The sequence below is a fragment of the Lacerta agilis genome, chromosome 14 (genome assembly GCF_009819535.1).
Source record: "Lacerta agilis isolate rLacAgi1 chromosome 14, rLacAgi1.pri, whole genome shotgun sequence".
Classification (NCBI taxonomy): Eukaryota; Metazoa; Chordata; class Lepidosauria; order Squamata; family Lacertidae; genus Lacerta; species Lacerta agilis.
In genome coordinates, this window is record NC_046325.1 from 10,427,273 (window position 1) to 10,445,638 (window position 18,366).

At 38.7% G+C, this 18,366-nt stretch overlaps 2 protein-coding genes across 2 annotated transcripts; one reads left to right on the plus strand and one right to left on the minus strand.

The window, feature by feature from the left end:
• Positions 1 to 1,248: 1,248 nt before the first annotated feature.
• LOC117057382 (vomeronasal type-2 receptor 26-like) lies at positions 1,249 to 11,119 on the minus strand. The gene is made up of 4 exons (XM_033168224.1): positions 10,343 to 11,119; positions 8,666 to 8,893; positions 7,671 to 7,797; positions 1,249 to 2,165 (listed from the first exon to the last, which is right to left on the minus strand). The coding sequence occupies exons 1-4, from the start codon at positions 11,117 to 11,119 to the stop codon at positions 1,264 to 1,266; spliced, it is 2,034 nt and encodes a 677-aa protein (XP_033024115.1). The 3' UTR covers positions 1,249 to 1,263.
• Positions 11,120 to 12,230: 1,111 nt separating this feature from the next.
• Positions 12,231 to 12,814, plus strand: LOC117057384 (dihydroxyacetone phosphate acyltransferase-like). Its single transcript, XM_033168225.1, is given in 2 exon segments — positions 12,231 to 12,746; positions 12,749 to 12,814. Coding segments are annotated over 2 exon segments (582 nt in total).
• Positions 12,815 to 18,366: the final 5,552 nt, after the last annotated feature.

The window sequence follows — 18,366 nt, forward strand, 5'->3', positions numbered from 1 at the left end:
GCAACTGAACTTTCACTTATGTCTTTTGTTTTGTTCCTATCTTGCAACCCTCCCATTCGCCAAGACCTTGGACTGAGAGGGTCAGCTCCCGCCTCTTCCCTATTCTCAGAGAGGCTGTCTCTTAACTCTTTCCTGCACATTTGTGCTTCTGGCGAGTTTGACTGCATTCTAGACTGCTCTCCATTCCTGTCTTATCATCTTGCACATCAAGGTCAGGAGGAGCCAGAATATGCAGCTGCCGGCTTTCCTCTGTATGACTAACATCAAAGCAGCCTCTCTGTCCCTGGCTGTTTTCTGCAGTTAGCTGCAAACTTTCATTCTATTCTAGGCTGCATCAACAGACATATACGGTCCAGATCAAGGGAAGTAATAGTACCACTCTATTCTGCCTTGGTCAGATCACACCTGAAATACTCCATCCAATTCTGGACACCACAATTGAAGAAGGATGTTGACAAGGTGGAGCGTGTACAAAGTAGGGCAATCAAGATGATCAAGGGTCTGGAAACCAAGCCTTAGGAGAAACAGTTGAATGGACTGTGTATGTTTAGCTATAATATGTTTAATATCCTTAGGGTATATAATTGCCATCTTCAAATACCTCAAGGGCTGTCACATGGAAGATGGAGCAAGCTTGTTTTCTGTTGCTCTGGAGGGTATGACCCAAACCAATGGATTCAAGTTACAAGAAAGGAGATTCCACGACTAAACATCAGAAAAAAAATTCTGTCAGTAAGAGCTGTTAGTAGAAGGGACTCCATTAGTTAGTACTGGACTCATCTTCATTGGAAGTTTTAAAGCAGAGGTTGGATGGCCATCTGTCATGGGTACTTTAGCTGAGATTCCTGCATTCAGGGGTTGGGACTGGATGACCTTCAGTGTCTCTTCCACCTCTACTATCACATGTTCTATAGTCATTAATTGAAGTAAATCAAGCACAGTAATACGATAAAAATAATAAGGTGTACAAGTACAAATACAAATACCAAAGTGCCCAGAATCTTTCATAATATTCATGGAATTGGGAAGACATTATTTATGAGCCAATTTTTCAGCAAGTGCTAAACTACACATATTTTTATACTGGAGCAAGTTGCAAGTACTGCATGGTTTTCCATATTTTGACATCTGAAGTTCTGGCCATAAGCAACATTTATATCAAGAGAACCTGAAAGCTGAACCGTTCTCAAACAAACAAACAAACAAATAAACCATAAAACATTTAATACGCTATCTACTATAATGATTTTAATAGTTAGATTGTTATTTATTTCTCTTTTTTAGCTGCTCTTTTGAGTTGAGTTCAGGCTTGAAGACAATGATATAACATTTTGGAAAGAAGATACAACCCAAGATTCCAGAACTGGAGGCCAAGATGGAGAAGATCTCCACAGCCACTGTGTACTTCCCTTTGGTGCTTAAGTAGGTTGGAACAAAAGAAAGCCACACACTGCAAAACACCAACATGCTGAAAGTGATAAATTTGGCTTCATTAAAAGTGTCCGGCAGCTTCCGAGCAAAGAAAGCCACAATGAAGCTGACAAGAGCCAGTGATCCCATGTAACTAAGAACATAGTACAGCATGTTGGCTGAACCTTCATTGCATTCCACTATGACTTCTTCAGGCAGAGAGTGCATGTCCAGATCTGGGAAAGGAGGGTCAGTACACAGCCATATTATACAAATACTTGCCTGGACAGAAGCACAACCAAGAACAATAGAAGTTGAAAATCTTTTCCCCACCCATTTCCTCATCTTGGATCCTGGTTTGGTGGCCATGAAAGCCAGAACCACAGTGAGGGTTTTAGCCAAGACAGAAGAAACAGCCACTGAGAAGATGATACCAAAAGCAGTTTGTCGTAGATTGCAGGCCAGTAACTGGGGGCGCCCAATGAATAGCAAGGAGCAGAGGAAGCACAGCTGGAGGGAGATGAGCAAGGTGTAGGTGAGATTCCGGTTGTTTGCTTTGACAATGGGAGTGTTTTGATATTTGATGAAGATTCCAAACACCAAAGTTGTAGTTGCATAAAAAGCCAGAGACAAAAGGGCCAAACTGAGGCCTAAAGGTGCTTCATAAGATAAGAAGTTTTCTTTCTTGGGGATGCACTCATTTCTCTCTCGGTTAGGATACTGATCTTCTTGGCACTGGAAGCAATCATCCATATCTTGCAGTATAAAGAAATCAGGATTACAGTTATAGCATTTTGAGTCGCACTGAGATACAACTATTTATGGTATAGGATCAGGAAGCTTTGAATTATACTGTTCTATAATTCAATGTAATTTAAAGCATACACAATACAAAACATTATCTTTTAGAAATTGTTAGAATGTTAACATGCTTTGTTTATAAGGTAAGCTTTTTTTTGAGGATTCTTTCAAGTGGATATTTAAATCAGAATGAAATCTAAATGATAAGCTCCATAAATGTTTGTTTGTGTTTACACATGCATAGCATTGAAATTTGGTGTTTTTAGAGGAAAACAGTCCCTATTCTAGCAATAAGAACTTCCAAGATCTCTAGATGCAAAAATATTCGGACTTCCACTCGGGACGAGGAGCCGAAAGGAGACAGGATTCAGCCCTTTGGGGAGAATCTGGTTTCTATTGAGAAATAGGGGTGTTTCTATTGAGAAATAGGGGTGCCTCAACCCCCTGAAAATCCCAAAAGGACTCTTTTGGGGACCAGGTACCCAGCAGTGCCGAAAAGAGGCCTCTCTGCCACCGGGAAGCCCCTGTCTTGTGAGGTAAGATGGTTGGCGAGATTGAGGCACCAGCATGGGTTGCCATTTTCCACATGCAAGAAATGCAGCCTCAGGTCTCCACGGCTCAGCAATCGAGTCTCAAGTAAGGAAAAAATCCGGATTGGAGGTGATTAACTCTAATTGGAAAATAAAAATTCAGAGGACAGTGGGGTTTAAAAATGAGAAAAAAACATTCTGATGGAGACTCAATGAAAATTTACTTGATGATCAAGATCTGGAAGAAAAAGCAAGGAAGAGATTGATGGATTATTTTGAAATTAATAGGAAACAAGAAACAAAAGAAAGTATTGTTTGGGATGCAAGCAAAACAGTAATGAGAGGATTCTTCATCCAACAAAATTGTACAAAGAAAAAAACCAGAGAAAGGAAAAAAGAAGAAATCCTGAAACAAATCATGGAAAATGAGAAAAAGCTTGCAATTAAGCCTAATGATACAAAAGCAAATCAAAATATCAAGATCTTATCAAGTCAATTTGCGTTAATCATCAATCAAGAAGTGGAATGGAAAATAAAGTGGATGAGGCAGAAAAATTTTGAATTTGCAAACAAACCAGGAAGTGGTCAGCCTGGCAAATTAAAAAAAAAAGGAAAGAACAGAATATAATAAATAAAATCCAGATAGAAGATAAAGAAACTGAGAACCCATCAGAGATAAGAAAAGGTTTTGCAAAAGAATTATAGACAACTTTATAAAAAGACCGGAAATCACAACCTAGTTAAGACTGAAGAATATCTGAACAAAAAAGAAGTGCAGAAGATTCCGACAGAAATGAAAAACCGACTGAACAAAAAAATTGAGAAGGAAGAAATTATTAAAGTGATAAAAAATCTGAAAAGTGGGAAGGCACTGGGACCGGATGGATTCATGGCAAAATATTATTAAAAAATTAGTGGCACCCTACTTGAACCTTTTAAAGAAGTATTAAATAACATTTTAGAAAAAGCAGAAATACCAGAAACATGGAAAGAGGCACATATTACATTGATACCGAAGCCAGATTCAGATTTGCTACAAATTTAAAATTATAGGCCTATTTCATTATTAAATAATGATTATAAGATTTTTGCTAGTATATTAGCAAACAGAATGAAGAATGTATTAAAAGAGATAATCCATGAAGACCAAGCTGGCTTTTTACATGGCAGGCAGCTGAAAGATAATATAAGAAATGTGATAAATATCATCCAATACCTGACAGCCAGGAATGAAAAACAAGCAGCAATGATTTTTGTGGATGCAGAAAAAGCATTTGACAATATTTCTTGGGACTTTATGATAAAGAATCTGGAAGTAATGGATATCGGTGAAAGATTCCTAAGAAGTATTAAAGCAATATATTCGGAACAAAGAGCCAAAATAATTGTAAATAATGTATTGACTGAAAATATAGAAATAACCAAAGGTACAATACAAGGGTGTCCACTATCACCACTATTATTCATTTCGGCCCTGGAAGTTTTCCTGATAAGTATAAGACAACTAGAAAGAATTAAAGGAATAACGGTCGGAAGAAAACAACATAAAGTAAAAGTCTTTGCTGACGACTTGGTACTGACAATTGAAGAACCTTTAGAGAGCTCTAAAGCAGTATTGGAAAAGATGGAAGAATTCGGCCAAGTCACAGGATTCAAATTAAATAAAAAGAAGACTAAAATGTTGGTTAAAAATATGGATAATGTAACAATCAAAAAAATGCAACAACAAACAAACATTGAAGTGGTAAAAAAGTTAAATATTTAGGAATATGGTTAACATAAAAAAATTAACCTCTTTCAAGACAACTATGAAATGGTTTGGACTAAGATAAAGAGAGACTTGGAAGTGTGGGAAAGAATGAAATTTTCTCTTTTAGGAAGAATATCAGCAATTAAAAAGAGTGTGCTACCAAAAATGTTTGTTTTTGTTTCAAGCAATTCCGATAATCAAAGGAACAGCAATTTTTAAAGAATGGTAAAAAAGAATTTCAAGATTTATCTGGCAGGGGAAGAAACCAAGGATAAGATTTAAACTACTAGCTGAATGCAAAGAAAGAGTGGATCTCCCTGCCAGATCTGAAATTGTATTATGAATCTGCTTGTCTTTGTTGGTTAAAGGAATGGATGACACTGAAAAAAACAGATCTATTAGATCTGGAAGGACATGATAATAGATTTGGATGGCACGTGTATTTATGGTATGATAAAACTAAAGTACATAAAGGTTTTGGAAACCACATCTTCCGAAAGTCTCTCTATGAAGTTAGGGATAGATAAAAAGGCCTATTGGAAAGAAAAACACCATGATGGTTATCACCACTAGAAGTGTTGAGTCTGAAAAAAGTTAATATGAGCAAAAACTGGGTAACATATGAAATGTTACTCCAAAATGATGGTGTAAAATGGAAATTAAAACCATATGAAGAGGTAAAAGAATTTGTGAATGATTGGTTGCATTATTACCAGATAAATGAAATGTTTAAAAATGATAAGAATAATGGATTTGGAGATGTTAAATCTAAATTTGAAATTGAAATATTGAGTAATAATTATAAAACATTGTCAAAAATGTATAAAATGTTGTTGGAATGGCATTTGAAAGATGAGGAAGTGAAGTCGGTGCTGATACAAGGGGCAAAAGATTTTGGTCATAATATTATGCTAGAAGACTGGGAAAAATTGTGGAAAGAAGGAATGAAATTTACTGCATGTAATGCATTAAAAGAAAATGTCTTTAAGATGATGGATAGATGGTACATTACAGCGGTCAAATTAGCAAAAATATATAATGTTGATAATAAATGTTGGAAATGTAAGGAAAAGGTGAAAGTCTTCTGGGATATGATTTATAATGAAATGAAGAAAATGTTGAAATATACATTTGTAAAAAAAATCAGAAGCCTTCTTACTGGGCATTACTGGTACAGACATTAAAAAACAAGACTTTAAACTTTTCCAATATGCAGTGATTGCAGCTAGAATCTTAATAGAACAAAAATGGAAACAGGAAGAAACACAGACAAAGGTAGAATGGACAGTGAAATTACTGGATTACCGGTATGCGGAATTGGATAAAATGACGGGAAGAATCTGAGAACACTAACTAAATTTATGAATTATTTAAAAGACAATGGTATTCAATCAAATACGTTGATAGGACTACAAGAAGCTTTGTAGCTTATTGAAGAAATGTCATTGTAAATATGAAATTATAGCGATTAAGTTGGATATGATGATTTAAAGCAATGATTGAGTTAAGAAGTATAGTATAAAGTAATAGAAATTAGATCATGTGGAGGGTTTGAGGGAAGTCATGGCCCTAAAGGGCCAAAATGTTAAATGAATGGAAAGATAAATGTGAAAGTTTTTCTCAATGTATTTATATAAAAACAATAAAAAATATATTAAAAAGAAATATTCATTAAACAATAATGTTTCACAGCTTTCCTGTAGAAATGGTTGTAAAATAGGAAATTTCATTTACCAATATTGAAAGCAGTTCCTATCCCAGAAAGGAAGCTTAATATCAACTGAAGGTGCTAATATAATATAACCTAGTTAACACACCTAGGAATATAGTAAAAAAAACAACAACTCTAGAATTTGGGTGATAAAGTAAGTTGCTGTCCATGCAATCCATGAAGTTTTCAGATTTAGTGGTAAGATGAAGATATGCTGGTTAGCTATTTATAATATAGTTCATGATGAAACACTTGTACAGTGGTACCTCGGTTTAAGAACAGCCCTGATTACGAACTATTCGGTTTACCAACTACGCAAAACCAGAAGTAGTGTCCTGGTTTGTGAACTTTATCTCGGTCTAATAATGGAAGCTGAACTGTTGAAGGGCACCTGCGGCGGGAGGCCTCATTAGGGAAAGCGTGCCTCAGTTTAAGAACAGTTTTGGTTTAAGAACGGACTTCTGAAATGGATTAAGTTCGTAAACTGAGGTACATTCTGAAATATATGGAATTAAGTAGTTGTAAGATAGCTAATGCGACTAGTTGGTGCCAATGATAACACAGCAAATTAAGATACACCAAAGCAAATGGGAGGTTGTTGTTCTTGTTAATCCGGGTGTTTGTCACCTTCTTCCAGCACAGCAACAGCAACAGACCATTCACCTTTCCATGATCTCCATCTCTTCCTCTTGATATTGCAATCTCCATCACAGATGTTACAAATGCTTGTATTTGTATTGTATTTGTATTGTAAATATATTTCACAAATAATAAATGGTATTGGGGAAAGAAGGAGGCAGTTGGTAGCTGACGGCTGGTTGGCTATTCTGTGAGTTGCATCTTTGACTGAGAACGTGGGAGTGTGGTGACTTCAAGCAGACACTTTCTGGAGGAGTTTTAGAGGACAGGAAAGCTATGGATTAATAGCTTATGCTCTGCTATGAAAGAGCTTTGAAAACAAAAAGGACTAAATCAATTCCACCTTGGGCTCAAGTATTATATATATGAATAATACTTGTTCAGCTGTTGACAACCTGACAAGCAAAGATTTGTCTTCAAGTCTTCTGTAAGGCGTCTATTTCTTCTCAAATAGCTAACAACAAACATGCTCCCAATATAGTTGATATACAGCATACAGTCCTTTACCTGTCTGGTTTGAAATCTTCCCTTCTGGAGGAGTTTTAGAGGACAGGCAAGATATGGATTAATAGCATATGCTCTACTATGAAGGAGCTTTGAAAACAAAAAGGACTAAACCATCTCTTGGGTTCAAGGGACAGAAACATATTACACACACACACACACACACACACACACAGAGAGAGAGAGAGAGAGAGAGAGAGAGAGATATTATATATATATATATATGATACTTGTTCAACTGTTGACAACCTGACAAGTAAAGATTTATCTTCAAGTCTAACATGCTCTCAATACAGTTGATATACTATAGCATATTGTCCCCTACCTGTCTGGTTTGAAATCTTTCCTTCCGGACATGGAGTACAATCATAGCAACAAAATGGTTCCCCCTCTTTTCTTTGTCTGCTGTAACCTGGATGGCAGTGGTCATTACACAAGGCAAGGGGCACCACCTACCCATGAAAGAGAAGGTATTGCATGTATTCTATGGTATTCTTGTTTGCTCTTTGCCTTTTCATCAACAGGCTGCTGCATTGAAATAAGGCACCCAGAGTATTTGTTTCTTAAAAAAAATTTAATCAGCACCACTAACTTTACAATGGTTAAAACAAAATAAAAAATAGAAAATTCCTTCCAGTAGCACCTTAGAGACCAACTAAGTTTGTTCTTGGTATGAGCTTTCGTGTGCATGCACACTTCTTCAGATACACTGAAACAGAAGTCACCAGACCCTTATATACAATCACCAATAATTGTGGATATTCAACCCAATATAAAAGATAAATTCGAAAATTGTAGCATTGGAAGGGACTCTGAGGACCATTTATTCCAAACCCCCACAATGCAGGAATATACAGCTGTCCTAAAGGGATCAAACCTGTGACCTTGGCATTATCAGCACCATGCTGTAACCAACTGAGCCAGTCAGCCAGTAAATGGTTCAGGGAAAGAAAATGTGCAAGACAATGGATCTACTGATATGTGTTTCCCTTTTATAATATGTTTTTAAAAATGAGAAGTGGCAACTTGGTACCTTTAAAGAAATGAATCACAGAAATGAAACTAAAGTTTCTTAAGAAGCACAATATTGCATTGCATGCTTTCTGTGCTTGTTGCATGTGGATGTCATCATTATAAAACATTTGTTTAATGATTGGATTTTTAACTCACAATACACATTATGAAAAATAACTTATGAAACATGGCAACAACAGAAATCAATGCAGCTAAATGGGACTTCTTCCACAGGGTGTAAATGATTATGAAAGAAATTGGGTGAATGTCTATCTATAGACCACATGTCCTGCAATTGGGTCCTACCTGGTTAAAACTCTGGTGCCAGGTAATGATCTTTTCATCAATGGAGAAATCACTGCCCAGTGGAGCTAGAGGATCCATCTTCCCAACTTTTACTCTTAAGAAGGACTTATTTGGGAAAGTCACCCAGTTGATAATATCAAATCCACCTTCTAGCTCATGTTTCTCATTAAAGAACAAGGTGTCCCCCACACTGTTGTTGAACAAGATATTCCTCAGGAAAGGTTGAAGCTAAAGAGGAAGAAAGAGAATAGTAAATTGGGTAGAAATAGAGCACAAACCACAAAACCTCTTTTTTTCTCATGCTGGGTTAAATTCACAGTATTTGTTGAAACTCCCCATGAGTTTTAATGGGAGACATACCTGCCCAGATCCCATTTTAGAAACTAAGAAGTATTTTTTTTGCCAAGAAGTAGCTGCCTTCATTGAAGGTAAGTAAACCATTTTAGTTTCCCAAATTTCTGTGGCTTATTCTTAGCAACAGGTAGAAACTGAAGAAGGATCAGCAGAACACAAATGAACAGGTATAAATTGTGGAATTTCCTAATTCCTAGCTTCTAGGACGGGGCAAATTGCATAAGTGGTTTTACTCTGCTAAAAAACGGACTTCACAGCCTGTTTGGTCTCATATTTTCCACACACATGTTGGACAGGAGGCTTAAATTTTAATTTACAGATTTAAACATCAATCCACATCCATCAAACCTAAGTTCAACATTTCCATTCAACTCTTTTCAGCACCTGCTAAAAATGTTCAAGCATTGCAGTGTTGGCAATACATTTGGACAAATAATTTAATACAACAGAAACTCCTGAACTGCTTATCGAATTTCACCAAAAAAATGAAAGTGTTTGTTCCTTGACAAACCAGAATAAAGTACAACAGTAGTTTTTATGACAATTGGATAGAAATATATGGCATGTTTTGGTAGAAAAAAAGGTTTGTTGCTTTTTAGTCATTTAGTCGTTTCTGACTTTTCATGACCCCATGGACCAGAGCATGCCAGGCACTCCTGTCTTCCACTGCCTCTCACAGTTTGGTCAGACTCATGTTGGTAGCTTCGAGAACACTGTCCAACCACCTCGCCCTCTGTTGTACCCTTCTCCTTGTGCCCTCAATCTTTCCCAACACCAGGGGCTTTTCCAAGGAGTCATCTCTTCAAATGAGGTGGCCAAAGTATTAGAGCCTCAACTTCAGGATCTGTCCTTTCAGTGAGCACTCAGGGCTGATTTCCTTAAGAATGGATAGGTTTGATATTTTTGCAGTTGATGGGACTCTCAAGAGTCTCCTTCAGCACCATAATTCAAAAAAATCAATTTGTTAGCAATTTAAACTTAAATGTGGTATTTAATATTAGATCTCACTGAAATTTGAACCATCTATTAATAGCATCAGAAATATGTAACAAATATCCTTCATTTCTGACAAGATGACTTTTTATTAGAAATAGATTTCTGCAGCTTATATTCAAGGAACAATGTGTTTGATTCTCACCTTCACTAGGAGCACTTCTGTGCCCTTATAATAATAAATACATACAACTTTCAAAAGAACCAAATGAAAAAGCAACATTCTATGTGGATGTGGAAGCTTCTGAATGTTCTCTCCAAGATTTAGTCTTATGCTTGGGCTATTCATTTAAAAAAAAAAAATGATCTGCTTCCCATGCTAGACATTACCTGGAAATGTGTCTTTTGAGATCTCAGATATTTACCAAGCACCATCTCTCCGTGTTCGGTTCTGGAAGCCAACATGGCATGCAAAGCATGTGCCACAGCATAGACGGCATTGTAGATGCTGTAACTTTGGCTGGTCATCTGCATTTCAAAAAAAGCCCCAGGAAGGCTCTCCAACTTCTCCTTACCAGTGCAGGATTCCTCCTCTGTCTCCATATCTAGAAATTGGCAACCAAATGCTTGTTGCCAGAACAACCTGATAAAGCCATCAGCCTCAGAGTAAGGATTTAGGTTCAGGAGAAAATGGTGGAACCCCTTAACCTCACTGGAATGAATGGCAAAGGATAAGGCACCATGGAAGTTTTTTATATCCAGATCTTTGTGGTATGGTTCCGATGAGAAATCCCAGTCAGCGGTCATAATCCACACTTTGTTTATGGGACTCACATTCATCATTTTGCCTATTAGTAGTAGCCATTGAAATCCTGACATGGTGTTTTTGTCTGCATTGACAACAAATACACTGACGTTTCTTGTGCTTAGAGACTCAGCCATATTCTGATAGTTCTCCATCATCCCCAAATCACTAAGAAACGTGTGGGCTACCAATCTCTCAGCGACAGCTATACAGATGTCATTCCGGGAAAGCTGGCGTGTCAACATTTTCACAAACGTTTCTCCTTTATCGTCAGCTGTGACAAATATCCCAACCCACTTCCACTGGAAATAGAGAAGAAGCTGAACAATGCCAGTGTATTGATGTTCTTCACTGGGGGCCATTTGGTACCAGGAATGAATATGCTCTTTTTCACTCACCGCTGGAGTAAATGAAGAATAGGTGATCTAGCGAAGAACAGAGGGATTTTTAAATCACCAGGTAGGATATTTATGTGTCTTTAAATAATCAAACACATTTTTAGTACATCATGTTTCAGCAGAGGAAGAGATTGGGACCAGAACCATTCAATTAGCTCAGATGACATGTGGGTTTTATTTAAGTACTCATTAAATACTTTAGGTTTTCCATTTAAGTTGGCAATCTCAATAACTTTCTGAGTTTAAGGATTGATTTTTGAATTTGCTTTTTCCTCATCCCTGGTCCTCATTTTCCTACTTTAGCCATTTCTTATAAGGCAGTAGTGGCTGGTGGAGCAGGTCAGGGGAACTTATTTGGCCTCTTGGGACAAGAGTCTCTGAGATGTACTGGGAAGGTAAAAAGGTAGGGAGCAGTTGGAACAGTGCAGATGCATTATGCTGAGTGCTGGAGTGGATACATTGGTGCGTTTTCATCACACCAACCTAGCTCTTCACCCTTATACCTTTCCCTCTGATTACACCACACCAGAAATGGTGCTGAGTAGTCAGCCTTGCTGGTAAATGAGCTGATTTCCACATGATACTTCAGAGAAAAATTTGGAGAATCTTCGAAAGAAGGGGTTCTCAAACATTCACATTTTTTTCTACCCACAGGTTCCATTTACATGGCTGAAAATTACTGAGGCCCAACAGTCATATGGCAAACAGGCAGAGTTTGCCATTATCAACTGGCAATTCCTGACAGATAACTAATTCATCTCTGAAAATGGATGAATTCATTCTACAGATAACTAATTCATCTCTGAAAATGGATGAATTCTTTGTCACAGTATTTTCCTTCTGAAAAAAGGGGTTCCTTAGCTCAGCTTTCTTCTAAACTAAGTTCACACATTCGTTATGGAGGTTTTGTGACTCAGTCAATGTATTTTAGAATTATTTGCTGATCCACGGGTTCTAAGTGAATAAAACATATTATTATTATTATTATTATTATTATTATTATTATTATTTCATTCTCAGCTCCACATACTCCTCAAAGTCATTTCATCATCACATTCTCCTTTCACACACCACTATGTTAAAGAATGGATATGCTCCCGTTGAATTTTATCTTGAGGGGACAAGAAGCCGCACAGCAAAGACTTTGACTCCAAAGTTTGGTCTCCTCAATATTGTGATGGATCCTTTCCTTAAAAGGGAATTGTTTGACATTTACCTTGTCCTGATCAGTATCAGCTACGACAGGGTGTTGGAAGAATCCCTTTATGCACACGAACTTTTAGGAGTCCCTAAACCAAAAGAATCTACATCGGGACTCTTGAAAGCCAGGAAAATCCTGAGTGATGATTTTGGAAGCGTACACATATTTTTTGGACAGCCTGTATCACTCAGATCGTTGGCAGCTGGGAGAATCGATACCTGTTCATTTAACTCGGTTCCAAGGCATATTCCCCAAAAGCCATCTGAGGAAATCCAGCAATTTGCCTGTGATGTAGCCTACAAAATGGAACTCCTACAAATAGAAAACATGGTTCTGAGCCCATGGATATTAGTTGTTGCTGTCCTACTCCAGAATTTACCAGCCATAGATTTTTTGAGCTTCTGGTTGAAAAGACACTTTGGCTAAAAGGTTTAAAAGGGAGAGCCAGTGTGGTGTAGTGGTTAAGAGCGGTAGACTCGTAATCAGGGGAACCAGGTTCGCGTCTCCGCTCCTCCACATGCAGCTGCTGGGTGACCTTGGGCTAGTCACACTTCTTTGAAGTCTCTCAGCCCCACTCACCTCACAGCGTGTTTGCTGTGAGGGAGGAAGGGAAAGGAGAATGTTAGCCGCTTTGAGACTCCTTCGGGTAGTGATAAAGTGGGATAGCAAATCCAAACTCCTCTTCTTCTTCTTCTTCTTCTTCTTCTTCTTCTTCTTCTTCTTCTTCTTCTTCTTCTTCTTCTTTCTTTTTCTTCCACTCCTCCCTGATCACTTTACACTCACTTCTTGCTTATACAAAAATTTAAATCACTCATCCATTTCCTTTGTATTCTGAGCTTAATATACATTTACTAATAAATTTATTTACTAATAAATATTAATCTTTTATCCCACTTTCCAATTTCCTTTAATTCCAATACCCATCAACTTTAACATCCCTCCCCATAAACCTTCCCCATCTCCAAACCACATTGACAGTGATCCAAACTAAGGGTTTTGTCATGGCAAGTGAGGGGGAACTGGTCTGGCTTTGGCACTGAGGACAATCCACTGGTGGATCTGTTGTTTGAGAAATTCTGTCATACAGATTAAAATTCCGATTTCTTCATAACATACACCTTCAGTGTCCTGCTAAGGGAGTGGATCTTAATTTCTCCTAGTCATGGCGTACTGAATGCAGAAAGAACAGGGAAGTTTCATTATTATTTTTAAATTTAATAAATAAATGAATGAGCAAGAAATATTTGTTTTAGCCTGCCAAAAAAAACAATTCTCCCTTTCTTCTCCCCCTCCCAATGCCCTGGGAATATACAGTAAGACTAAATCATGTACAACAGTTGTGGAGCCTTCATTCCAGCCACACTCTTCCTACCTGTAGAATCTTATAAAGGTCCAAGATGGAGGCCATGTGGCTTGAAGTTTCAGAGTCAAGGCCCCCAATGGCAGCTATCAGGTTCTTCTCAACATCACACTTGTAGTTGGGGATGGTTTTCCTATGATGAGAGATGAGGTTCAAAGTATTGTGATAAGTCATCCTTGCATCACAGTAGCTGTCATAGATCTGGAACCCCAAAGTGATGTTGGATAAAATGTTCAGGTTCTCGTTGATCTCATTCACAGCAAAGACTAAGGAAAGGACATGCTGGTAGTTCTTTGGCACTGCGCTGAAACAATAGAGAGATTATGCATGTGGTGGGTTTTCCTGCTTCTGCTGGACAGACCTCATGTTTTGAAAGTGGATAAACACACACAAACACACACATTATCCCACAAGATTCAAATTGGAGGACATGCACTAAAACTGAATTTTGAAAGATCCAGGGGAGACAGAAGAAAGTAAACACTTAGGTAAGCTATGAAATTTATTCCCACAAGTGTTAGCGATGGCCACCCACTTATATGACTTTAAATGAAGATTTGACATTTGTAATGAGGGAGATAGCTACTAACCACTATGGCTATGTTCTCTCCCCACTGTTGGAGGCACTTTGCCTTTGAATCCCAGTTTCTGGGAATAGGATCTGAGAAGACTGCTGTAATGCTCAGGACTTGCTTGTGGGTTTCTCATGGCCAACTGGTTGACTACTGTGAGATCATACTATAGGGCTATATAAGCCTTTGTCCGGACCCAGCAGAGCTTTTCTTACATTTGCTAATTGTTATGACCTCTTTGTGGAGAAGAGAATGAAATGTATGGCACAGTTGCTGAAGGGCAGAGTATGAAAAAAGTGCAGAAGGAAAAAATATGGCTGCAGATCAAATATGAATTTCCAAGGTTGTAAGTGTTTTAGTTTTCAAAACGTTTCAGGAAATCTGAACTAGTTAGGTTTGCCTTTTAATGTAAATTGAGCTAATGTTCTCCCCTATTCCTATTTATGGACAGTCAATTTACTGATGGTTTGCCTGTCCTCTCTACTACAAATCCTACTAGACAGTTGCCAACAATGAGGAGACTGCTTTCTGATCATAAAGGTAAAGGTAAAGGGACCCCTGACTCTGGGGTTGTGATGCTAATCTCACTTTACTGGCCGAGGGAGCCAGCGTACAGCTTCTGTGTCATGTGGCCAGCATGACTAAGCCACTTCTGGCAAACCGGAGCAGCGCACTGAAATGCCATTTACCTTCCCATGGGGGTGGTACCTTTTATCTACTTGCACTTTGACGTGCTTTTGAACTGCTAGGATGGCAGGAGATGAGACAGAGCAATGGGAGCTCACTCTTTTGCGGGCTTTGAACTGCCAACCTTCTGATTGGCAAGCACTAGGCTCTGTGATTTTGACCACAGCGCCACCCGTGTCCCTTTCGGACCACACTATCATCTTTATTATCTAATTTTAATTATTTATGTACATAACCAGGAGCTTTCCTCCCAAAAGAATAAAAATCACGTCCTTACGCATATTCATCATCAGTTGTTCCCTTTGGCTTTTCCTTAAAGTCTATTGAAGTGAAGACAGGTGCAATGAATTGTGAAGTGATGCCACCAATAACAAAGTGCCCCAGCTGATAATACTGGAGTTGGGCATGGAGGGGGTCAATCACACAATGCAATGCAGAACGTGCAAAAATTAGAGGGAACACCATGAGTAGGGCCCAGAAGGGTAAACTCAGCATTTTTGAGCTGAGGATCTTCTGTAAACCATAAATCACCTGTTTCAGTCTAAAATGTCAGCATACCTTCTGCCCTGTTGCCCTCAGCAGCTCAAGTCTCTGTGTATAAATAAATGGTAGAATAGCTGTCATTGGCAATGGGGTGCTGTTTTTATAAACATTCTGCTTTTTCTCCATGGCATATGGGCTTCAAAATACCTTATGGATATTGCTAGAGAAAAAATGAACGGCTGTGTGTTAAGATAATAACATGGTACACATTCCCGGGGGGGGGGGGTTCCAAGGTCTGTGGCACCATGTGCAGCAGAAACATTGAAGAAAATATGTTTTGCACCCTTGAGAAGATATTATCTGTTACATTGCAGATCAGGCTGAGCACCTGGTTTCAGGAAGATCTGAATGAAAATAATAGTGGATTAGCCAGGCCATGAGAGAAAATGGAAAGGCTGGTGTTCCATTATGCTCCAGAGAAGGGAATGTTCCACAGTATAGCATTAAGCACTTTGTTGCTCATTGTCAGGCTGCAAGAAAATCCCCTCTCTCTGTTGTCTGATGTTGTAAGCAGAACCAGGCACAGTGCTTGCAGTAATCAACTTTATTGCTCAGTAATCAAGGAGTCAGTACATGGCACATCCATCAGTTAAGCAGAAGCTAAAGTTTTGTCCTCTCTCCCCAATATTTATACCTCCGTCCCTGCATTTTTCCACTGTGACTCAGCTTTTCTTAATCATTCTAGCCTTTTTTGACCCTTATTTCCAGCACTGAGAGTGGGGGAGGGGAAGGAGCTGAATCAGGACTCTATTGCAGAATAGGAGACACAGCCCTCGCTCCTTCTCTCTCAGTGTCTGTGGCTACCTCAAGCCTCTCCCCTTCACCCTCACTCTGTGCTGACTATCTGCTGTGTGGACTATCAGGACTTACCTCAGAGGATGCCAGGGATCAGGACAAGGCCTCTTTCTTATCTCCCCGAGGGGTTAGGTTTTCAAATCTAACTAATCTGTGATGCACAGATGGGGCATCTGCATGACATGTCAACACACCCCATAGTGCGTGAGAATGATGTCAGGACACCCCACGGCATGTGTGCACGGCCTGATGATGTCACATTGCCCAGGCACACCCGATCACAGGGGCAAGGCAGCATGCATGACCAGTGACAAATAACCCCGGGGGGGGCAAGATACTTGAGATGGTGGTTGCATTCCAGCTCTAGGTACACTTAGAGGAGACTGAATGTCTAGATCATTTTCAGTTTGGTTTCAGGCCTGGTCAAGGCAACTATACTGACTTGGTTGCCCTGGCTAATGACATTTTCAGGAGAGAGAAGGAAGGAGTGCAGCCCACCTCACTGTTCTTGGTTGTCTATTTGTTCTGCAAATGTGCTCAGGCTAGTGTTTAAAACCCTAAACAACTGAGAGTGCATCTCCTTCCCTACAGACTCTCTGGGGTTTTATCATCTCCTAAGAATCACCTTCTTGGTAGTTCCAATGCACTCAGACATTTCAGGGTAGGTTGGTCTGGGTAAAAGCATTCTCTGCTGCGGCCCTTGAAATTTCCTCCCCACAGAGGGGACAGTGTGACACCATAGCTACACAGCTTTACCTTGACTTTTGACATCTGAGATACTTCCTTTCCAACCCTATATGTGGGACTGCTTTCAACCTAGATTAGTCCAGAATCTTACCATCCACAAGAAAACACACATTTGAGAACCATAACCCTGATCAGGTTGACCTCCTTATACATGCCCCAGGTGAATAAAGGAGGAAGGTGTGAGTACATCTCCCATTGCTTGAATTGCATTCTCCTGCTTTCATATATTTTCAAGTGTACACACTGCAGAGTAATTTAGAAGCAATGGGTAGTAAGTTCAGGTCTGGGGACAATAATATAACATTTTAGGGATAAGATACAACCCAAGATCCCAGCACTGGAGACCAACATGGAGAAGATCTCCACAGCCACTATTTACTTTGCTGTTTAAGTAGGTTGGGAAGAAAGGAGATTCCAACTAAACACCAGGAAGAACTTTCTGTCAGTAAGAGATGTTAGACAGTGGAATGGACTCCCTCAAAAAGTAGTGGACTCTTAATCTCCATCTAAAGGAATCATTGGAAATTATTTTTAAATTTGCTTGTACAGGATTATGATCAGAGTAAGTTTTTGGGCCAATTTCTGCTTTTTGTAATTTCGGTGCCAATTCGCTCGAAATCCAAATGTAATCTATTCTCGACCATGACTGCTGAGATTCACTGAAAAAAGTTGCCTCTGTTTCCATGGGGTTTCTTAATCTCAAAAAGTAGTGGACTCATCTTCCTTGGAGGTTTGAAAGCAGAGGTAGGATGGCAATGTGTCATGGGTGCTTTAGCTGAGATTCCTGCATTCAGGGGTTGGGACTGAATGACCATCAGGGTCTCTTCCACCTCTACTATCACATGTTCTATATTAATTAATTGAAGTAAATCAAGCACAGTAATACAATAAACATAATAAGGTGTGCAAGTACAAATACATAAATGCAAAGTATCTGAAAAAGATTTTAATTATATAAGGAAGACCAATTTTCATATTGTACCATGGAAAGGGAATCCTGTATGTCTATATATGTTGTGTACTGTACATGGTAAAATCCCACCAAACTGCACAGAATTTTTCATTATATTCACAGAATTGGCAACACATTATTTATGAGCTAATTTTTCAGCTGGTGCTAAACATATCTTTATACTGGAGAAAATTGCAAGTAATGCAAGGTTTTCCATATTGGAAAACTGAAATTCTGGCAGTAAGCAACATTTATATCAAGAGAACATGAAAGCTGAACTCTTCTAAAAAAAACCTTAAAACATTTAAAAAGGTATGCAGTATGATGATTTCAATAGTTTCAATAGTTAGATTG